At 40.9% G+C, this 22,586-nt stretch overlaps 3 protein-coding genes and 4 long non-coding RNA genes across 9 annotated transcripts; 3 read left to right on the forward strand and 4 right to left on the reverse strand.

Moving 5' to 3' along the window:
- The first annotated feature begins 131 nt into the window (after positions 1 to 131).
- Positions 132 to 2,555, forward strand: LOC124313589. Its single transcript, XR_006910842.1, has 6 exons — positions 132 to 409; positions 474 to 648; positions 756 to 1,033; positions 1,094 to 1,299; positions 1,687 to 1,779; positions 1,991 to 2,555. It is a non-coding gene; the product is annotated as an uncharacterized LOC124313589 (long non-coding RNA).
- A 30-nt stretch (positions 2,556 to 2,585) lies between these two features.
- Positions 2,586 to 4,766, reverse strand: LOC124313623. The gene is made up of 5 exons (XR_006910903.1): positions 4,724 to 4,766; positions 4,446 to 4,621; positions 4,192 to 4,360; positions 3,803 to 4,106; positions 2,586 to 2,999 (listed from the first exon to the last, which is right to left on the reverse strand). It is a non-coding gene; the product is annotated as an uncharacterized LOC124313623 (long non-coding RNA).
- Positions 4,767 to 6,577: 1,811 nt separating this feature from the next.
- On the reverse strand, positions 6,578 to 7,171 carry LOC124313771 (septin-1-like). The gene has a single exon (XM_046778581.1). The coding sequence runs from the start codon at positions 7,169 to 7,171 to the stop codon at positions 6,578 to 6,580; it is 594 nt and encodes a 197-aa protein (XP_046634537.1).
- Positions 7,172 to 7,581: 410 nt separating this feature from the next.
- Positions 7,582 to 10,543, reverse strand: LOC124313136 (verrucotoxin subunit beta-like). Its single transcript, XM_046777881.1, has 3 exons — positions 10,245 to 10,543; positions 9,986 to 10,138; positions 7,582 to 9,454 (listed from the first exon to the last, which is right to left on the reverse strand). The coding sequence occupies exon 3, from the start codon at positions 9,339 to 9,341 to the stop codon at positions 8,136 to 8,138; it is 1,206 nt and encodes a 401-aa protein (XP_046633837.1). The 5' UTR covers positions 9,342 to 9,454; positions 9,986 to 10,138; positions 10,245 to 10,543; the 3' UTR covers positions 7,582 to 8,135.
- Positions 10,544 to 10,634: 91 nt separating this feature from the next.
- Positions 10,635 to 17,559, forward strand: LOC124312878. Of its 3 annotated transcripts, XM_046777418.1 has the most exons (5): positions 10,641 to 10,839; positions 11,023 to 12,461; positions 12,523 to 12,607; positions 12,680 to 12,869; positions 13,013 to 13,406. In XM_046777418.1, the coding sequence occupies exons 1-5, from the start codon at positions 10,682 to 10,684 to the stop codon at positions 13,046 to 13,048; spliced, it is 1,908 nt and encodes a 635-aa protein (XP_046633374.1). In that variant the 5' UTR covers positions 10,641 to 10,681; the 3' UTR covers positions 13,049 to 13,406. The 3 variants fall into 3 exon arrangements, with proteins under 3 accessions (XP_046633372.1, XP_046633374.1, XP_046633373.1); XM_046777416.1 differs by lacking the exons at positions 12,680 to 12,869; positions 13,013 to 13,406 and adding an exon at positions 15,645 to 17,559 and having other exon boundaries at positions 10,635 to 10,839; XM_046777417.1 differs by lacking the exons at positions 12,680 to 12,869; positions 13,013 to 13,406 and adding an exon at positions 15,645 to 17,559 and having other exon boundaries at positions 10,648 to 10,845; positions 11,037 to 12,461.
- A 541-nt stretch (positions 17,560 to 18,100) lies between these two features.
- On the reverse strand, positions 18,101 to 18,555 carry LOC124313709. Its single transcript, XR_006911014.1, has 2 exons — positions 18,361 to 18,555; positions 18,101 to 18,285 (listed from the first exon to the last, which is right to left on the reverse strand). It is a non-coding gene; the product is annotated as an uncharacterized LOC124313709 (long non-coding RNA).
- A 6-nt stretch (positions 18,556 to 18,561) lies between these two features.
- LOC124313583 lies at positions 18,562 to 19,718 on the forward strand. Its single transcript, XR_006910823.1, has 3 exons — positions 18,562 to 18,681; positions 19,068 to 19,160; positions 19,381 to 19,718. It is a non-coding gene; the product is annotated as an uncharacterized LOC124313583 (long non-coding RNA).
- Positions 19,719 to 22,586: the final 2,868 nt, after the last annotated feature.

Raw genomic sequence — 22,586 nt, forward strand, 5'->3', positions numbered from 1 at the left:
TATTACGTCACAGATGCTTGGGGCACTGAGACCAGCGGATTTCATCTTGTCACCGCATTCAAAGATAAAAGTAAATCCGGCGTTTTAAACATTTCAATTTGATTTTTTTTAAACAATTTAACAATTTCGTATCCGAATATGTTTGCCGGGATTATCGATGCGCTCCAAAGGATTTCTGCATTTCCACCGATTTGCTCTGCGCTGGCGTAGGATGGCGTCAATCACTTCGGCGATAATACGGACGAAACGTCACTCTGCGCAGACAGCGATCAACATTTCAAGATCCTCGGACTGAATTTGCCGGTCTTTAGAGCAGTGGCCGGAAGTATCGGTGTTGTCATTCTCTGCGCAGTGACGGCCATTATCGTCGTCTGCTGCTGTCGGAGGAAGAAACCGCCTACAACTTCTGGTAAATTATAAAATTGTTTCTAATTGCAAAACCGAATAATAGATATTATTGAACACGACAACAGCTGGAGCAGCAGCAGCAAGTGGCAATAAAGGTCGACTAGTCGACGATGGCAACCAGCAGCAAAAACGCATTGCCAATTTGTTGTCCAGCTGTGTCCAACGATTCTGCTGTCGAAATGCGGATGGGCTCCCGCGCGCTCCCGCCAAACGAATTTTCTCTGCTCAAAATTTAATGAGGTGAACTATTTTCTTTAAAGATTTATTTCCCCCTTTTTTTGTTGGAGATAACAAACTGAATCGATATGACAGCGCTGCTCTCCTCCTCTTTCCCCATGTCTACTAAGAGGGCGAGGCGGCTCGAACCTCTCGTGCCTCACGTGAAAACATCAACAGCCGCGAGCGGAGTAAAGAAACGAAGGAGAACGAGAGAACTCGCCAGACGCAGCCAACGCCAGCAACAACGCCACGTCCGGCCAGAGTGTGAAGTGCTGACATACGTAAAGACAACAATGACGCCGCCACACACAAGTCGAGTCCCGAAGGTGGTCCGTCGCAGCCGAGCCACGCCAAACGGCCAAACAGGGACGCCGGCAGACATCCATCGTCGTCGACAAATTCCTGAGTACTTTATAGTAACCACAACTTCAGCTTCAATTTGATTTGATTTTGATGTTAATTGAAGCTGAAGTTGTGGTTACTATGAACTTCACAGTCGGAGTTTAGCCGCTTGCTTCCCGCTCTGGCTCTTTGAAGTTTGCAGAGATGCCAGAGTCCCGGAGATGCGGACGTTTATTGCATATCTGCAAATGGCAATGTTGCCCGTTCTTTTCAAGATGGCGGCTGGAATTCGACACAGCGTTCAGCAGGAGTGACGGCTTTTCCCGGCTGGTAAAATGTATTTTCGCTATACGTTCTCCTATAAACACCAGTTAAACTGTAAAAAACCGATCTGATGTGAAATCTTTAGAGTCTAGCTTAGAGAGTTTTGGCTTGCTCTTCCTGAGATTAGGCAATGCGATTTTTCGAAGGAATTGTGCTTGTCACATGTTTGGTGTGTATTCTAGTCAAGCATGCTAAATGATTGTAAGTAGTTAATAGGTCAGTCAACATACATTAAATTTCAATCCATTTGTTCTTTCCTTTGGTTGGTTGGGATAATTGTAAGCTGTTTTTAGGGAATTGTGTGGTCTGTCTTCATGCTTTACCATTCCATCACATTTTTTCATTTTGTATAATGTTTGAAATAATCAACTTACTTTTCAATGTTTCCTCTAGATTCCTGACTGGAGATTTTTGCGGTGTTGTGGATGTGTGGACTACAGAAGCAGATTGCTGATTCAAATGTGTTCTTGCATTTCTTATGTCGTGGTAAATGTTAGCCTTTTCTAGATCATTACTTAGTCTGTTTTCAATTCTTTTAATTTTTTCCTAGCAAGCTTCTACATGTGCTGTACGTTTACATTTGACTTTGATTACTTTAGGTTATTCACCACATAGTTAAACTTTACTCATGTCTTGGTGTAATTTTACACGTTAGATACTATCTGTTCATCTAAGTAATAAGAAATTTGTCAAATAGGTTTCACAGCCAGGTGAAGTCTGAGCTTCTTCAATGCTGTCTATTGTGCTCATGGTTTTGTTGCAGCCAGCTGATTGGTGTTATGAGCTGCTGCATGCAGTCCATCGTGCTGGTGTGGTGAGCTGCTTCCTTGCAGTCTGTGGTGCTGGTGTTATCCTGAAATGTTTGCTGTAGATTCCTGATAAGGTTTCCGTGTGTGGGGTGTGTGGTGGCAATGAGGACTACAGATGGACATGCTTAGATGAGCATATTCAGTCAGGATATGCCTATTAAGATGTGTTCTTGTATGTATTTGATTGTAGCATAATTTCATTTTCTAGAGAATTGTCATGGTGTTGTTGTTAATACCAGTTAGCGTCGCTCGTTAGTTATGGGGAGAATGTGTTCTTTTGCAATGTGTTTCAGAGGTTTTTCGGTTTTGGGTATAGATTCTAACAGATATAAAATATATTTTGTCTGCCTCAATAGTAGAACTTATTGCAAACTGATATCATGGTATCCTCATTCCTATTCATATGATTCTGTGTTTGATTTGTTAGTGAATAATAAACAACAATTATATTAATTTATGGAATTGCTTATATTGTCCCACCTCCACCCACAATTCCTCCACTTTTTACAAACATAATATAAATACATACACATATACACACACACAATTAGCTAACCCGTTAGCTGCCACACCGTACAACCCGGTTGTTTTCTACTCTCTACGCGCCATGTCTGAAGGATCCATGACCAAGGTGGGACTTGCCATTGCTGACAAGTCCGGGCTGACACGGTGACAAGGGAGGATGGAATGCACGGCTTTAGGAGGCCTCTAGGAGGCCCGTGCTAAGGAGCTAGGGGAGAACAAAGGCGTGGCAGCCAACGGCTTAACTAACACATAACGAAACAATACCAACAATACGATGATCAGCGTTGATGACGAATCTTGGTGCCGGTCGCGATGATCCACGTTGATGACGAGTCTCGGAATTCCATCTTCTTGATATCTCATCTGCATTACCTGAATAATAGACAACAAAATTCTTAGTGACATGCCAAAAAAAAGTTACATAATAGTCACATAGTACATATAGGTACATTGGTCTGTTTTTTTGCTAAAAACTTAAAAGGCCCGCTTTAAATTGCTTAAAAATCTACCTAACAATATTGAGAACTGTACAAATAACAAAGCTAACTTGCTAGTAAAAAAAAAAATTCCGGAAGTATACCGGAAGTAACCACAGCGCCTTAACCTTTGAGCTGTCGTCAAATTAAACAACATATTCGTGATCTCCATGAAATTTGGGGTCGAATAGGTGTGATTTAAACGAAATCCAAAATTTGGCCAAAATCGAGAATTTTCCTGAACTATAGTTCAGGAAAATTTTCGAAACCGGAAGTACGCGTACGTAAAAATAAAAACATGAGCTTTACCACAAATTTAACGAGGATCACGAATTTGTGGTTTGTTTGTGCGTCGAATGAATAATTCCTGAACTACGGACTTAAATGAGAAAACCGGAAGTAGAAAAAAAAAGCAAAAATCGATAATTTAACAAGTGAGCTTTGTTGACGGAATAGATATCGTCAGTTACCACTAAAAATTTCCACACAATAACTGCCGATAAATGTTTAAAGAGATGTGCAAAGTAACGAAAGCTGACTGTTTTGACAGCTGAACATTTATCGAAAAGCCATCTAGCGTTAGAAAAAAGAAACGTCTAATAATACTTTACGCGCCTGATTTTGGAATAGACATAGAGTACTTTAACGGAAGTAGATCGCTAGTAGATAATCTAAGAAAATAAGCCAATTGTCGGGTACCTGGGCATAATTCGGTGGAGAGTGACAGGCGGACTGAAGCGACTGGTCTAACTCGGTAGTGAAGTACGATAAATTGTTTAGCAGCATAATAAGCAAAGAAGCTAGATGAGTGTGGGTAGCGAAGATAAGGATGGAGCAGAGAGTTGGTAGAAGTCACTCTTCTGTAATGGACAAAGGCCAGCATCAAGGATCTCTGTGCCAGGACCACACAATTCCAATAAAGAAACTGCGTTGTAGATTGACATCGGCGGCTGACTCGCGAAATCCAATTGATCCAATGGCATACCACACAACCTATGAATTCCTAAAGCAAAGAACAGAAAAAGGTTTTAACATTGCAGTGAGGCCCATAAATACCCACGACCAAGGTGGAATCCAAAGTTAATTACATGATAAATCAAGAACATAGAAGCACATCTTTATCTCAAAATTTTGTAGGCTTGTTTTTTGTAGCTATGAAGTGGGAGATGCAGGGAATGGCAGTCAATACAATTTCATGACGCAACAACCCCACCAAAAGTGTTTAAAGGTGTAAACATCTTTCAGGCAAGAAGGAACCTGTTACCCAAACGGGTGTGAATTTTGAGATTATTTTATTGCATTGATGGATGATGAGGTAGTAAATTCGGAAGGTTATGCTTACCTGTAACTGTATATGCAATGCCACAACTTTTGGGCATAACAGCTTGCAGTTTTGTCTAAGATGTGAGAGGATGATGCAGATGAAGCTGAGCGTGTGAGTCACAGAAGGGTTGAGCAATTGGTTTTTTAAATGGAGTCCAAATTTAATCTGATGGCTAGACGGCAGGTATACATTTTCTAGAATTTCAAGTACAATACACAATTAGTCAATTGGTCAAGTACACAGTAAGTGATAGAAAATTTTCTACTATGTAGTTAGAATAATCACAATAAGCTTACATGTAAATAATTGGTTGATTTTGGGCAGTAAAACAGGAAAATTCGAAAACAGATGATGAAAAAACTCTTCACACATTTCGCCATTTTAAAAACAATATCAACACCATCTAGCGGCAGACTGGGCAATCGTCTGAATTGTTAAAAACAACCGCTAGATGATACCAGTGCTTCATGCAGACGAGACGATTGTCCCAAGCTCCCAGCTGACTGACAGGCTTTTGACAGTTGACAGCTGAAGTAGGACACATCATTTAAGGAAAAATAGAGAGAAGAATTTTAATGAAGACCCAATCGCAAAGACCCGAAAAATATCAAATCGTTTTCAAAGGAGAGCAAATTAGACTCATTTAATCATCATTTAAAGATTTCTTGAGTGCATCTAATTTTAATCTCAGCATCTTTTCCTCCTGCTCAGAGTCGACGCCTACAGTGCCTACAGGCAATAGTTCATCACTTCATCGTAATTCATCGTAGTGATATAATTTTATGACAATATCGATGAGAGATTAATTTTTAAGACTCAATTTGATAAGCAAACAAAATTACATAATATGCATAAATAGCTGTATTTTTCAACATTTCATATTTAATCTCTTATCTGTTTTTTTTTATATGGCAATTCTCTTTTCAACCTTTACATAATAACCTCGTGAAACAATTCGAGATAATCTGTGAACGCAAAACAACAAGCAATAATAACATTTCACCAAAATTTCTCCAGCAATGTACAATATGCCACTTAATCTTCATCGCGCCATCCAATCATGTTACCGGATGTCGCACCAACTTCAGGGTCTTCAGCAATCGGCGACAACAGGCCGTCGCCTTCGTCATCATCGCCCGCCAGGTTTTCACCACCATCCTTTCCATCTTCGCTAAACAGCGACTCCTTATTCTTGATTTTACTGGTAATGTCAGCCATTTGGCGCAGTTTCTTCAAACTTTCAATCCGCTCCTTGAAGCCGAGACGCTTCTCCTGTTGCTCGGCGTCGATGATGAGGTCAATGTACTGTGGAGTCGAGAACGGATTTGGACGCAAGGCGATCTCGTCCAGCCGCCGGATGCAGCGTGAAACCGTATTGATATGCTCCAGCAGGGCCTTTTCGTTGTCGTCGAGATCCTTCTTCAGGATCTGGATCAGTTCGTGAGCCGTCAATTTCCTCTTCAATTCCGCCTCGTATTTCTGCCTGATGGCGTCGGATGAAGTGGCCTGCTGCTCGCTGACATATTCCCACTTATACGGCTGGTTGGCGGTGCATGTTCCAGATGCAATTCTCCGGACAAACGCGGCAACTGCGAATTGATCTAGGCATATCATGATCCATGACCCAGCAACTGACTTTGCCGTCGTCATTCGGGATCATACAAGGATAATGGCAAGTGACGTAACATTTGTTGCAATTGGTTAAATATAGACCGGCTGGAATGTCCACTTTCTTGGGCACCGTTACTTCCACAACTAACTCGACATTTTCATTTGCGTCTATCTGTGCCTGACAATTCGAGATCATTTGCTTCGTCTTCCGCATTTCTTCCATCTTGGACAAGCAGATTTTGATGAGCGGTTGGAGTCCGTCCACTGTGGCTTCCAGTCTTTTCCGCTCGTCTAAAACTTGTTTCGTTAGAGAAAGAGATTTGGTTTTTATTTTCTCCCCAGGCCGATAAAGAAAAGCTGGAAATTGTTCATGCCCATCTGCCAGAAGAATCTGTTAAATTTGTCGACTGTGTTGCTGTTTGGACCGCGTCCGGACTCGCGGCTGGAACAAAAGAAACCGGAATTATTAAATTTGTGATGAAGCGGCCTGCCAGTGTTGTCATCCGTCGGACAGGGAAGATCAGCCTCGGTGATGGCACTCAAGATGGGCGGCACACTTGGTTGTCGGCGGACGTCAATAAGAAATTAATGTTTTCCTTGATATCGTTACCGAAGATGGAAAGCACCGAATCAAAAATATAAATCTGAGTGGGCGTCAACCGTGGCAAACAGGCTTGCGCCACGAAACCAACCACGTCCAGCTTTTGAATTCCGCCCCTTTCTTCGAAAAATTTACGGACCATTTCGGTGATTTCTTGGTCCCTTTCGAGCCCTTTAATGTCACCGTAGCCGGGCGTGTCGACAATAGTCAGCGAATAAGGGACGCGGAAGGATTCCGCGTGATGGATGTCGTAGGCTGTGATGCGGCTGGTCTGACTGTCAACTTGGGAGCGGCCGGCCGTCTGCTCTTCAATCAGCTGGAAGCGGAAGGTATCCTCCCATTGGACGTCGAAAATGAAATTAATCATACCATTAATGAGCGTCGTCTTGCCGCAACCGGTTGCGCCCATCACCAAAATGGTGCGATGCTGCATCTTCCCTTTGTGCAGGGCATCAGCTCTACCGAAGGCGAAGCGATCGGCTGTTGCTGCTGGCCCGGATAACTTGGTAAGCGGAACAGCAAATACATCCATCCCGTTGCGGTTGACAATTTTCTTGCATTTCTTCACGATCGTTTCGGCAAAACGGATCTCATTGACTTCCGTTGTGAATCGGACGCTTGCACTTTGTCCACTTTCATCCTGCCCGTCAACGGCTACAACGCTGACAAAATAAGTCGTGTTGGGCTGGAGTTCTTGCAAACGGCATCTGGTTTCTCTGACGTCCACTTCGCGAGCAGACGAAGGGGTTTGGCCGTCTCGCCAAAAACAAACGCGATAAGAAAAGCTTCCGGCATGAAAAGGAGCTCTCCAGGACAGCTCACAAGTACTCTTTGTAACCAAATCCACTTCTAATCCAGTGGGGGGGGCTGCAACAGAAGTTTCTTCGCCCGTTGGGAGGGCTCAGCGGATGCTGATGCCCCCTGGCGGCTGTTCCTCGTCGGAATCGCTAAGATGAATAACGCCCAGTGCAGTCTCGGTGTCAACGACGTCGCTGAACTCACTGCGTCCTGTGCAGGTATCGGCGGTCACTCGAATTTCCAGCTCTGGTCCTCCACTGTTGTAGTTGAGGATATCATTTGGTTCTCTCCGGACTTGGCCGTCTTCTGTTGACTCCAAGGGTCGGAACTGTTCATCGGTCGAAACTCGACGCAAAAGTGGACACGGATAACCCAAATCTTCATAGTCCCACGACACAATAATGGATGGCGTAGTCTTCTTATTGGGTTTAGCGGGACCGAGGCGAATTTTCAAATCAGTCGGGGGGACGGGCAGCTGGTCCAGGTTGTCCTTGAGTAGATTATCAGCTTCGTAGACGGAATAACGACAGCCATCTTGACCTGGTCCTCCGGAAGTGATGTAAAACTGGACTTGATTCTCCAAATGTTTGTTTTTCTCGACGTGATTGGCAAATTGCCGGATCTTGTCCATCACCTGTTTTGTCCTACGTGGACCCATGTGCCACGGAAGTCTCTCTTTTTCAGCTTGATCATCTTCATCATCCTTTGTCATCCTCGAATGCCACCAATTTTTGATAATTTAAACAATAGTCCTTCATCTCTTCTAGGATCTCGATGGCTTTTTCATCCAGCGACGGAATAGTCAGCATCAAAGCGTATTTCTTTTCAAACGAATCGGCCAGTTTCTTTTCCAGTTGTTGCTTCCCAGATAAAAATAAAATTCCGTTGATGCCGGATATTTTACCGACCACCTCCGACTCTGAAACTTTGAAGCGGAGCCAACGTTCCAGTCGAATTGGTTTGAACAGTCCGTGACTCTCGGCAATGCTGTTGACTCTTTCGACTTCGTCGTCATCACCATCGTCACTTTCCCTGGACCTAATGACGCCATTCTTCAGACTTTCTCTCAGGAGATGTTTGTAGTCATTCAAAACGTCAAAGAAAGATTTCAGCGATGCTCGGTTGATTTTCTTGGCAGAAGATGAGGCTCGAATGGCTTCCGCTTTGTTCCGGATTTCTTCCAATTGAAACCAGTTCCGGCACATTCGAGCTGTCACTTCGGAGTCGACATCGCTGAATCCAAATGCCCGCCGTAATCTTTCATCGGAAAGTTTCAAAATGAATTTCACCGGGCAGAGCAGGACTGTGATTGAGATAGCTTTCCTCTTGTTTTCTACATCTTCTTTGATTTGTCGTATCATTTTCAGGCAATAAGTGTAGACTTTGATGACGTTACACTCTCGAACAGCTGAAGATTGGAGGTCGGAGTAAAACCGACATTTCCAACGAGTGAGCTGGGCTTTTTCTTCCTTGGTGAACTGCTCCTTGAAATCAGGTAACTGGGCGTCAAAGTCGATGTCGCCTAATGCGTTTTCCAGTTTGGTTGCCATTTTTCTTAAATTTTCTTCGGCTTCCTCGTGAGCTTCTTCGTCGGCTTCGTGGCTGATGCCAAGATCCTGGCTCAGGACGCAATAAGCTTCAGCTCCGTAGACGATCCCTACGACGACATGGGTGGCTTTTGGCAACTCCATTTCGGCATCCATGCTGTCAGGCAGACGTAAAGGGCTCATCTGTTGGAGAAGAGTTTGCACATCCAGACGCTCCTTCCTGGACTTTGTGCGACACACAAGAGTTTGGGTGACTTGTGACGGGCTCGATGGATCGTTCAGGTAGTTGCTGGCTCCGCTGAATTTGTTGATGAGACCAGTCACGATGCTGGCCTGAAGATGGTCGTCAAGACCCATGTGCTGCCACTTGTTGCTAAAATTTGAATCGGGACGAATCAAGTTTATTTTGAAGCCGGTAGTGGCATCAGTGGCATTCGCGAATTTGGATGAATCTCACCACAGTCGACAATCTAAAATACAAATGCATCTGCATATTATATTCTGCACTAAAAATACAAGTAAGAAAACATTTTTAAATGCAGGGAAGATTGAAAGAGTTAAGTTACTCGGTATATGTGTAGAAAATGTAAAAGGGATTTTCGGCGTGTCGGGCCGTTTACTTACAGTTTCAGGTTGAATAAATTAGACACGAACAGAAACCGTGTCCTTTACCTCTCGTCTATTTTAACACACTGATTATTGTACAGAGAATTGGGGGGAAATAAACAATAGGGGGTAGGGTAACAACGACTGAATTTGGGGCCACCTATCGGGGGCCCCCAAGGCAATAGTCGCGTAGGTGCGCCGGTGTTGTTGTGCGGCGTCCTGATCTCGTCGTCGTCTGTTGGAATGGAATATTCCTAACAATATGAATTTAAGCAAATGAGAAAACACTTTCTTAATCATTGCTTGTATCATGAATTCTAAACTAAACTAAGCAGTGTGTTTTTTTGAAATTCCGAAAAGAAAATCTATAAAGATGACAAGAAATTATAATTTACTTGTGAGAATGTTATCAGTGTGTGATAATCATACAGATCTCCCATTTGAAAACGACGTCCCATCGCGGCCATCTTGGTAAAGTTATCTTCCATTTCTGTTCAATCGGCTTCTTTTTCCGTTTAGATGATAAACAGTGTTTGCTGGCTTATCACCTACCAAAATTATACAATTATAGGCTACAATTGATATTTCTTACATCTTACATCCTCAATTATTTGCAAAAAAGTAGGCAGATTTTCAATCAAAATGGGCAATTACCTCTTTTAAATTGTCGCAATTTCTATATAAGAACTTCACTCGAATTCTCGTTTGACAGCAGTAGCAGCATACACGATCGTATATGTCAAAAATACAAGTGCCAAGTGCGGGAAATCACAATCAGTGCAGTCGACGTTCTGTCGTTCTTCTTGATGAGTCATGATGGCAAAATTCATTATTGACAGTTTGACACACAAGCAAGTACCAAGTTAGCCGTTGCGTCATATTGTGATTGTGAAGCACAACAAATTTTAAAAACAAAATTGTAAATTGTAAAGAATAATAAAGTTGTGTAAAATTTGTCGACTTTCAAAATTTAAATGTTACGGCTTAGTTGTCTGATATTTAGTTGGCAACGCTTATTTGCTTATTCCACACATCCATTGTCTAATTTGCCCGCTCAAATGCACAACTAAAATTAACTATCGCAATTCCTCATGTTGTTGGGTCCAGTCCAGTTGAGTCGAAATTTATTCACCGGGTGTTGTCAGTTGTGTATCGATGGATTCCCATCAAATTCGGGTAACCGCGCTTGGGCGCAGCGGGCGCAGCGTGAAAGTTGGAAATTTTTACAACTATTATTCCGACAGCATATTGGGTTGTAAGTTCACCTACGTAAAGTGTTTATTTTTCATCAAGTACTGATATTTTTATCGTCTGCTTGTTTAGTTGTTTTTATTTATTACATGACTTATCTTAAGCAAATCATTTACATCGCTTATATACAATAGTTGTGTGTGTATGTAGCCACATATTTCGTTGACAATCGTTTGTTGTGTCGATTTTCAACAGGCAGAGTCATAGTGCCCCAGGAATCCATATCAATCAACAAGATATTACCTGAAACAGCTAAGTGGTTTCATCTGCCTCAATCCAGCCATTTGAAGGACGAACTCTACGAAGCCTTATGCATCAATACGCACCTGCGCATCAGCATTGATAACAAATTTGTGGACTTGAGCCAACTTTGGTTCGCTGATTTTCTGGAATCAAGCCAAGCAGCAGCAGAAGTAGAAGACAACAATGGAGCTCAAGTCACTTTCGTTTTCCGAGCCTGCCGACAAATCGAAGCTCTTTGTCCAAAATTCATCGACTCGAAACTCAACGAATACCAGATCGCAACTTACGGTCAAGTAACTCATTTGGTCGAGCAGGTTATTTACGGAGCCGAATTTATTTGTTCGCTGCAAAGAACCATCGATCGCCAGCACGAAACGAAGGAGAAAGCGGAAATAAACCTATACTTGGCAGCCGAAGAATACTTCAATCAAGTATTTGGTCTTAATAACGATAGTCCAGATTTACCTGCAGCATTAGACAATGTCCAATGTCAAATCCTCAGCAGCCTTGATCCTGGTAATGAACTAGAGGGATCTTTCCAGAAATCCATTCAACATCTCAAGGATGCGATGAGTTTTGATAATGACGACAGTCACTGGAGACCGGTTGAAATTACTTTACGAAATATCCCGGAACAAATGGAAGCTCGACGTCGGTACGAAATGAAGAATGATGTCATCAAAAGATGCAATATGCGTCAAGCCACGTTTGATCGGATTATGGATTTTGGAGTTGCTGAATTTAATGATCCCCTTAATCATTTTAAAATATTTCCTCAACTCCACATTGTTATATCCCAGTTCTCTTGGTTGCTAGGACCACTTAAGCAGAAAATTCAGAGATTTCACGAGACATTAAAAACGACGACTAATCCCGAACGAAACCTTGAAGAAAGACAAATCTCCAACTTACTCCGTGATACGTTGTATTGGATGTTTCACCTACGTTCTGACATGGACAAGATTTTTTGGCTAATCGAAGGCACCCAATTGAAAATTTTGGATTTGGCAAAGATTGAGATGCTTACGGCAACCAACAAACTAAATCGAGCCAAAGTATTTGTGTTGAGAGCCGAATTCTATCCAAGTCCGCTAATTGAGTCCATTTATGCATATATTGGTAATCCTTCTGCAATAACTGCCCCTCTTCCGGTCCTTCCGATACTTTTGGGTGACAAGAGGCAACTCGAAAAAATTAGAGAAGAGTTACAACAATTTTCCGCAGAAGCGCAATCGAATTCTTTGCTGGATCAAGAGGAGCTGCGACATCGCTACTATATTGGAATAACTTCTGAATATCCGCATTTAACCGACGGTACAGTAACGACTTTTGGAGACTTCATGAAAGAAAACGATTCTCCGATGAAACAACAACAAGGTAACCCCAATAATTTTCAATTCCCTAATCATTGCTAAAATTGTATAATTTTGTGTTTCAGGAACTGGAATTAAGCAAGAAAGTAGATCATTTTCAGGTGCTGAAGTAAATCTTTCTACCGGAGTTTGTCTATCCATGGAGCAAAGGTATGAACATGATTAAGTTTTAGATTTTGCATATTTTATCCTGTATAACTTGTCTGTGTGTATTTTGAACAGAAACAACTCGATCTTAACGTCGCCGGAGTCGAGCGCTGACACGAAAGTCGTTCATTACCAGTCGTCGAAATCGCCTAAAATGAAGCAGGCAAATCAACTAAAACGACTGGATGAAGAAGGCCGACGGGTTGAAGAGGAAGATACGAAATCGGAATCTTTAGTCGACTGCATGCAAGCCCATTGCAGTATAGGAGACAAACTGGACGAGAATGAGAACTGCATCACAGAAGAATCAGTTGACGACTATGGTAATCAATCTGTCCAATACTTGAAAAGTACAACGTCAACCTCCCACCGTGAATTCTGCCCTCGTCAGTGATTTTACGCCGCCGTGGAGTTTTGCGTCGTTCTTCGTTCACGAGATTTTAACGAGTGAGATGGTATTCTTCAACTTGGCCGACATCTAACTAGTCTGGTACAATTGCTTGGCGTTTATATTGTCTTTATTATTTTCATAAATCTCAGTAAATTAATGTCTTGGTCAGTAAAAATGTCTTAAACCATCGCATCGCAAATCGGAGCGGAACCTTCCGTATCGGAAGTCGGAACAAACGGAAAAGAATCTTCAAATAAAGTTACAAAATTGATTAGTTTTTTGTTAGTTCCAGAGGTTATTAAATTATATCAAAATGAGATTTTCCATCCTCTGTAAATGTTCACCAAATGGGCAATGAGTTATTGTAAATACTTCATGATTGCAAATGCAGTTTATTACAAGTTTATATATATTACAACTGTTGGTCTTATTTTACAACAGTTGGCTGGCAGGCTAATCACCTACCAAAATTATACAATTTAAATTACTTACACAGGGCCTCCATTTTTTATAAGAAAAACAGGCAGCTATTTTAACCAAAATGGACAATTAATAACCTTTTGTAAATTGTCACAATTCCTATCACGTCGTCTATTCTATACTTCACTTGACTTCTCAGAGAAGAGTCTTACTGATATATGAAATTCTCACTTACTCACGTTTGACATCTGCAGTCTCAGTCAACTCAAAACTCAAAAATACAAGGGCGGGATCAGTGCAGCCGACGTTCTTATTGTTATTGAATATTGATGAGTTATGACACACCATTGTTATGATAGCCAAATCAATTTTTTATTGACTGGCCACTAGCAAGTGCCTGTTGCGTCATGTAAAGCATGAAAAATTTCTAATTCTAAAAATAATTGCAGTTGTAAAAATAACAAAGTTGTGTAAAAATTTGTTCAATTTAAAAAATAATGTTACTTTAGTTGTTTGATAGTTGGCAACGCTTATTTGCTTATTCTTATCGCCATTCCTCGCATGTTGTTGGTGTCCAGTTGAGTCGAAATTTATTCACAGTCACAGCGTTCTGTGTCCATGGACCATGGGTTCCCATCAAATTCGGTTATCTGCACTTGGACGCGACGTGCAAGTCGGAAACCTTTACAACTACTATTCCGACGCCATATCTATTTGTAAGTTCACGTAAAATTTAAGTCTTATTTTTCATCTAGTAGTGTTCAGCTGATCTTATTCTGTCTGCTTGTCTTTATATTTATTGTTTGACTTATCTTATTCGAACCTAAATTACAGTATTACATTGCTTGCACTAGTAAGTCGTCATATGTGTGTGTATATTTAGCTACATTGCCTACATATATTCACAATTAACAAAATTTGTTGTTCAATTTTGAACAGGCAATGTCAGAGTTCCCCAGGAATCCATATCAATCACCAAGAAATTGACACCCGAAATAGAGTGGTTTTATCTGCATCAACTGCCCCATTTGAAGTACGAAGCCCTAGGCATCAATTCACACCTGCACAACAGCATTAAGAAAAAATCTGTGGACTTGAGTCAACTATGGTTCGGCAATTTTCTGGAATCAAGCCAACCAAAAGAAGACATCAGTGTAGCTCGAGTCATTTTCTTCTTCCGAGTCCACCAACGAATCGAAGTTCTTCGTCCAAAATTCATCGACTGGAAACTCAACGAATACCAGATCCAAAGTGGTGGTGTAGCAACTCATTTGGTGGAGCAGGTTGTTTACGGGGCCGAATTTTTCTGTTCCCTACAAAGAACCATCGATCGCCAGCACGAAACGAAGGAGAACGCGGAAATAAACCTATACTTGGCAGCCAAAGAATACTTCAATCAAGTCTTTGGTGGGAATTCCATTGATCCAGGTTTACCTGCAGCATTCGACAAGGTTCAATGTCAAATCCTCAGCAGCCTCGATCCTGGTAATGAACTAGAGGGATTTTTCCGGAAATCCATTCAATATCTCATAGATGCGATGAGTTTTGATAAGGAAGACAGTCACTGGAGACCCATCGAAATCACTTTACGAAATATCCCGGAACAAATGGTAGCTCGACTTCGATTAGATATGGAGAACGATTTCAAGTTTAAATGTGATGCGCATATAGTCATGTTTGAATGGATATCAAATGAAAGTAAGAACATGTGTGACTGCTTTGAAATGCTTCCTTGTTTCCAAAGCGTTTTTTGCCAGTTTAATGATTTGTTGGGGCTACTTGGGCAGAAAATTGAAAGAAAATGATTCCCCGAGGAAACAACAGCGAGGTAACCCCAATAATGTTCAATTCCCTAATAATTGCTCTAATTATATAATTTTGTGTTTCAGGAACTGGAATTATGCAAAAAAGTAGATCATTTTCAGGATCTGAAATGAATTCTTCTTCCGGACTTTGCCAACCAATGGAGCAAAGGTGTGACACTTACAACCATGATTAACTTTTTTAGTTTTCTCGCATTTTTTGTAACCTAGTCTTAATTTGCCGGCATTTTAAACAGAGACGTCTCGATCAAACTGAAGCACATTGTATCTATTGCAACTCCGTCTGAGTCGAGGGCTGACATGATTTTGTCTACTGAGCAAAGGTATAACACTTACAACAACTTTTAGATTTTGCGGAGATTTTGCAAAATTTTTAACCCACATAATTTGTGTGTATTTTGAACAGAAACAACTCGATCTTAACGTCGCCGGAGTCGAGCGCTGACACGGAAGTCGTTCATTACCAGTCGTCGAAATCGCCTAAAATGAAGCAGGCAAATCAACTAAAACGACTGGATGAAGAAGGCCGACGGGTTGAAGAGGAAGATACGAAATCGGAATCTTTAGTCGACTGCATGCAAGCCCATTGTAGTATAGGAGACAAACTGGACGAGAATGAGAACTGCATCACAGAAGAATCAGTTGACGACGTTGGTAATCAATCTGTCCAATACTGGAACAGTACAATGTCAATCTCCCACCGTGAATTCTACCATCATGAAATTTCCATAGACATGGACTGCGCTACTGAAACACCTCCGCCCGACGAAATTGAAAATGATGACCAGCTCAACAACCAAATAATTGCCGAATTTTTCGCCGATGAGAAAAACCGGTGCGCTGAATTAATCAAGAAAGGACAACCTAATGTTTATTTGCTGAACGCTACGGACACGTCGGCGAGTGAAGATCTCCGGTGGTTTGACGTCGGTAGGCCTGTCCGTTCTCCGCCAACCTGTATGAAAAATCACAAATTAATCATCTTGATGGGCGCCACTGGATGCGGCAAGAGCACCCTGATAAACGGAATGGTCAACTACATCCTCGGCGTCAAATGGAACGATCCGTTCCGTTTCAAATGTGTCCGCGTGATGACAAAACGACTGCCAGGAACCAGGCGCATAGTCAAACGAGTACAGTAACATCCTACACTATTCGCCACCGTAATGGAATGGCAGTTCCTTATTCGATCACGATCATCGACACGCCCGGCTACGGAAACACGAGAGGAGTGAAAAGAGACAAGGAAATCACGCGCAACATTCAACAATTTCTGACTCAACAGGAAAGTCGAGTAGAAGAAATTCACGCCGCCTGTTTTGTGGCCGCTTCCGGTGACAGCCGATTAACCGCCACCCAGAAATACATCATCGACTCTGCTCTTTCTATTTTTGGTAAAGATATAAAAGAGAACATTCGCCTGTTGGTGACATTTGCGGACAATGCCGATCCTCTCGTCGTCGAGGCCTGCCGTGCTGCCGATTTCCCCGTGACATCCGCGTCGGCCGGAATTATTTTTAGCAAATTCAACAGCTCCGTCCTGTACGCATTCCATATCGACGCGACAGATTCCTCCTCCTCCCTAGCCAGCACCACCAGTGATTTACCAGACATCTCGAACGTCACAGCCAACGCTGACAGCGACAGCGTCAACTCGATTGCCAGTACTAACAACATAACCGCCGAAGTCGAGCCCGTCGAATTTTTAGCTTGAAAAGTTGACTTTCGGCTGTAATCCCCCATTTTCTTCTTTTTCTTTATTTTTTTGGTGCTTCCTTATTATTTTTCCTTTTTTTGATTTTTTTAAAACGTCGTTTATCCATTTCTTAATATTCTTGCTAGAGAAAGAAGCTCAGCGCGCTGGGGTTTAGACGGATCAATCACGGCCATCGTTTTCCTCGATTTTCTTTTTTTTTAAACAAAAAAAAAGAATTATTTAAAAGTGAAGAAAAATCAAATGTAGATGATCGCTTCTTCTTCGCATCGAAAGGAAAAGTCCTTGTTTGTTTGTTTACTTTTCAACTGGTAACCATCTATTTCTACATAATTTTTTTTTATTGTATCCCACATTTTTCTTGGTTGTGGGCTTTAAGCCTTTAATAGCGAAACTGAAAGAAAAGGAGTTTTCTTCACGAGGAAAATTGTGCGAGGAAAAATTGCAGCTGGTTAATTTTTTCTTCTATTTTTCTTTTTCGTCTTTCGAATCGCGGTCGATGAGTTTTTAACTATCTATCTATCGATGTTTTTTTTTCTTGCTGCTTTTACTTCTCTGCTTATTTGTAATGCACCTTAATTTTAAACAAGCTCTGGTCAAGACCGTTCATATTAGTTGGATTATTTTATTGTCTTTTTACGGCCATTAGCGAGTTACTGAACATCTTATGCTTTGGGGATTTAAAAAAAAAAAAAAAATATATCACAACAACAATCGAGTCAAGCTGACAATGCAGCAATCCGGCCAAAAAAGAGTGTTGCAATTTTCAACACTAGATGGCGATTGGTATTGTTCACTCGCGGCGAACAAATCTAATGTTGCTTAGTTCGTTCTCTCTGTTTGATTTTCCTACTTCCTAGTGTTAGCATGGTGTTAGTAACCCAGAGTAGTAACCAAATTCAACATAATTTGATACACAAGGAAATCCTTAAATGTAATGTGTCTAGAGTGATTGTTGTTAATGTTATATCTCTCTGTATTACATATTGTGCCTGTTGTTGTCTGATTGTCTCATCAGGTGACATTCATTGGATAGTTGTTGACATATCCAGTTTACAAATTCCTGAGTACTTCATAGTAACCACAACTTCAGCTTCAATTTGATTTGATTTGATGTTAATTGAAGCTGAAGTTGTGGTTACTATGAACATAGACAAAGACCACTGGTTGATGCTGTCCATAAGAAAATTAACATGGCCAACTGTCGCCAGAATTCTTGCTACCCTTCCTCCGATTTTCCCGATTCTGTTTTGCTTGTCCTGTCCTCTAGTGTACGTTTTGTTCTCTACACTCTGCTTACATCTATTCCATTGCAATCATTCAATTGATTTCTCTGCTTTTGCAATTGGCAAACGTCAAAATTTAATACAAAATGACTTTTAAGTAAAAATTTGTATGAAAAAATTACCTAGAACTTTTAAACGCCAGCAAAGAATTTTACCAAGACAGAAGGAAAACAACTTTCGTCTGCAACACCCTTGGTAGCCACGGTGCAGTACAGCAGTTTATCCGCTAGGGGCAGGACAAGCAAAACAGAAACTCGGGGTCAGTAGGGATAGGGCTAAAAGGATAGGACATGCGAAACCAGTCTTCTTTATCTATGCTATGAACTTCACAGTCGGAGTTTAGCCTATCTGCAAATGGCAATGTTGCCCGTTCTTTTCAAGATGGCGGCTGGAATTCGACACGAGAATCGATAGCATTCAGGAGTGATGGCTTTTCCCGGCTGGTAAAATGTATTTTCGCTTTACGTTCTCCTATAAACACCAGTTAAACTTTAACAACCGATCTGATGTGAAATCTTTAGAGTCTAGCTTAGAGAGTTTTGGCTTGCTCTTCCTGAGATTAGGCAATGCGATTTTTCGAAGGAATTGTGCTTGTCACATGTTTGGTGTGTATTCTAGTCCAGCATGCTAAATGATTGTAAGTAGTTAATAGGTCAGTCAACATATATTTAATTTCAATCCATTTGTTCTTTCCTTTGGTTGGTTGGGATAATTGTAAGCTGTTTTTAGGGAATTGCGTGGTCTGTCTTCATTCTTTACCATTCCATCACATTTTCTCATTTTGTATAATGTTTGAAATAATCAACTGACTTTTCACTGTTTCCTCTAGATTCCTGACTGGAGATTTTTGTGGTGTTGTGGAAGTGTGGACTACAGAAGCAGATTGCTGATTCAAATGTGTTCTTGCATTTCTTCTGTCGTGGTAAATGTTAGCCTTTTCGAGATCATTACTTAGTCTGTTTTCAATTCTTTTAATTTTTTCATAGCATTTTTTCATAGCTTCTACATGTGCTGTACATTTACATTTGACTTCGATTACTTAAGGTTATTCACCACATAGTTAAACTTTACTCATGTCTTGGTGTAATTTTACACGTTAGATACTATCTGTTCATCTAAGTAATAAGAAATTTGTCAAATAGGTTTCACAGCCAGGTGAAGTCTGAGGTTCTGCACTATTGTGCTTATGTTTTTGTTGCAGCCAGCTGATGAATGGTGTGATGAGCTGATGCATGCAGTCCATCATGCTGGTGTGGTGAGCTGCTTCTATCCAGTCTGTGGTGATGGTGTTATCCTGAAATGAAATGGCTCTAGATTCCTGACAAGATTTTGGATTGTGGTGTTTGTGGTAGAAATGAGGACTACAGATGGACATGCTTCGATCAGCATATTCAGTCAGGATTTGCCTAATAAGATGTGTTCTTGTATGTGTTTGATTGTAGAAAAATTTCATTTTCTAGAGAATTGTCATGGTGTTGTTAATACCAGTTAGCGTCGCTCGTTAGTTATGGGGAGAATTTGTTCTTTGGCAATGTATTACAGAGGCTTTTCGGATTTGGGTATAGATTCTAACAGATGTAAAATATATTTTGTGTGCCTCAATAGTAGAACTGATTGCATACTGATATCATGGTATCCTCATTCCTATACACATGATTGTGCGTTTGATTTTACGGTGGGGTTTGATTGTTTAGTGAATAATAAATAACATTTATATTAATTTATGAAATTGCTTATATTATTGTCCCACCTCCACCCACAATTCCTCCACTTTTTACAAACATAACATAAATACATACAAATATACACACATACAATTAGCTAACCTGTTGGCTGCCACGCCGTACAACCCGTAGGTTGTTTACTACTCTCTACGGGCCATGTCTGAAGGATCCATGACCAAGGTTGGACTTGCCATTGCTGACAAGTCCGGGTTGACACGGTGACAAGGGAGGATGGAATGCACGGCTTTGGGAGGCCTCTAGGAGGCCCGTGCTAAGGAGCTAGGGGAGAACAAAGGCGTGGCAGCCAAACGGGTTAACTAGCAAAAACATATACCAAAAATAAATTATGATTCGCGTTGAAACGATGAAAGTGGTCATAGTATTTCCCGTGATGATTCGCGCTGACTTTTCCAGATACCAGCGACCTTCTGGGTCGATCTTCTCGGCGTCTTCTCAGCATTAACTGCTTAAAGAGAAAACAATACTTATTAAGTGACATGCCAATAAAAGTTACAATACATATAGGTACATTGATCTGGTTTTTCCTTCAAAACTTTAAAGGCGCACACGTTTTAATTACTGAAAATCTAGCTAACAATATTGGGAACTGTACACATAACAAAGCTTACTTGCTAGTAAAAAAAAAAAAATTCCGGAAGTATACCGGAAGTAATCGAAGCGCCTCAACCATAGAGCTGTCGTCAAGTTAAACCACATATTCGTGATCTCCATGAAATTTGGGGTCGATTAGGTGTGATTTAAACGAAATCCAAAATTTGGCCAAAATCGAGAATTTTCCTGAACTATAGTTCAGGAAAATTTTCGAAACCGGAAGTACGCGTACGTAAAAATAAAAACATGAGCTTTACCAAAAATTTAACGAGGATCACGAATATGTGGTTTGTTTGTGCGTCGAATGAATAATTACTGAACTACGGACTGAAATGAAAAAACCGGAAGTAGAAAAAAAAAAGCAAAAATCGATAATTTAACAAGTGAGCCTTGTTGGCGGAATAGATATCGTCAGTTACCACTAAAAATTTCCACACAATAACTGCCGATAAATGTTTAAAGAGATGTGCAAAGTAACTAAAGCTGACTGTTTTGACAGCTGAACATTATCGAAAAGCCATCTAGCGTTAGAAAAAAGAAACGTCTAATAATACTTTGCGCGCAAGAAGGCCCTGATTTTGGAATTACTACATAGACATAGAGTTTAACGCAAGTAGATCGCTAGTAGATAATCTAAGAAAATAAGTCAATTGTCGGGTACCTGGGCATAATTCGGTGGAGAGTGACAGGTGGACTGAAGCGACTGGTCTAACTCGGTAGTGAAGTACGATAAATTGTTTAGCAGCATAATAAGCAAAGAAGCTAGATGAGTGTGGGTAGCGAATATAAGGATGGAGCAGAGAGTTGGTAGAAGTCACTCTTCTGTAATGGACAAAGGCCAGCATCAAGGATCTCTGTGCCAGGACCACACAATTCCAATAAAGAAACTGCGTTGTAGATTGACATCGGCAGCTGACTCGCGAAATCCAATGGATCCAATGGCATACCACACAACCTATGAATTCTTAAAGCAAAGAACAGAAAAAGGTTTTAACATTGCAGTGACTCCAGTGAGGCCCATAAATACCCACGACCAAGGTGGAATCCAAAGTTAATTACATGATAAATCAAGAACATAGAAGCACACCTTTATTTCAATCTGTTGTAAGCTTTTTTCTGTTGTAGGCTCGTTTCTTGTAGCTATGAAGTGGGAGATGCAGAAAAAATGGCAGCAATACAATTTCATGACGCAACAACCCCACCAAGTGTTTAAAGGTGTAAGGCAAGAAGGAACCTGTTAATCAAATGGGTGTGAATTTTTAGATTATTTTATTGCATTGATGGATGATGAGGTAGTAAATTCGGAAGGTTATGCTTACCTGTACCGGTGTAACCGTATATGCAATGCCACAACTTTTGGGCATAACAGCTTGCAGTTTTGTCTAAGATGTGAGAGGATGATGCAGATGAAGCTGAGCGTGTGAGTCACAGAAGGGATGAGCAATAGGTTTTTTTAAATGAAGTCCAAATTTAATCTGATGACTATAGTCGGCAGGTACATTTTCTAGAATTCCAAGTACAATACACAATGGTTATAGTCAATTAATTGGTCAAGGACAAGTACACAGTAAGTGATAGAAAATGTTTTATTTGTTTTGTTTTTTTGTAGTTTGTATAATGTAGTTAGAATAATAACAATAAGCTTACATGTAAATAATTGGTTGATTTTGGGCAGTAAAACATGAAAATTCGAAAACAGAAGATGACAAAACTCTTCACACATTTCGCCATTTTAAAAACAATACACAGCATCTAGCGGCAGACTGGACAATCGTCTAAATTGTTAAAAACAACCGCTAGATGATGCCAGTGCTTCATGCAGACGAGACGATTGCCCCAAGCTCCAAAGGAAGGAGCTGACAGAGTGACAGCTGAAATGTGAAATGTGGAAAATCGAAAGAATTCGAAAAGTGAAATCAAAATTCAGCATAAGTTACCATGTTTGAAACTGAAAAAACTAACTTGACTTGGTAGTATGCTAACAAAATGTTTTCATGCATATTTACCAGTTC

This window comes from Daphnia pulicaria, chromosome 9, assembly GCF_021234035.1.
Source record: "Daphnia pulicaria isolate SC F1-1A chromosome 9, SC_F0-13Bv2, whole genome shotgun sequence".
NCBI lineage: Eukaryota > Metazoa > Arthropoda > Branchiopoda > Diplostraca > Daphniidae > Daphnia > Daphnia pulicaria.

What these genes read in the sequence shown, in the direction of transcription:
- LOC124313771 (XM_046778581.1), bottom strand. Translation starts at nt 7,171, where the DNA reads ATGGATGTATTTGCTGTTCCGCTTACCAAGTTATCCGGGCCAGCAGCA.
- LOC124313136 (XM_046777881.1), bottom strand. Translation starts at nt 9,341, where the DNA reads ATGGGTCTTGACGACCATCTTCAGGCCAGCATCGTGACTGGTCTCATC.
- LOC124312878 (XM_046777416.1), top strand. Translation starts at nt 10,682, where the DNA reads ATGTTGTTGGGTCCAGTCCAGTTGAGTCGAAATTTATTCACCGGGTGT. An exon ending in CTATTATTCCGACAGCATAT is followed by an intron (nt 10,840 to 11,022) that starts TGGGTTGTAAGT and finishes TCGTTTGTTGTG; the next exon opens with TCGATTTTCAACAGGCAGAG. An exon ending in TGTCTATCCATGGAGCAAAG is followed by an intron (nt 12,608 to 15,644) that starts GTATGAACATGA and finishes TATTTTGAACAG; the next exon opens with AAACAACTCGATCTTAACGT.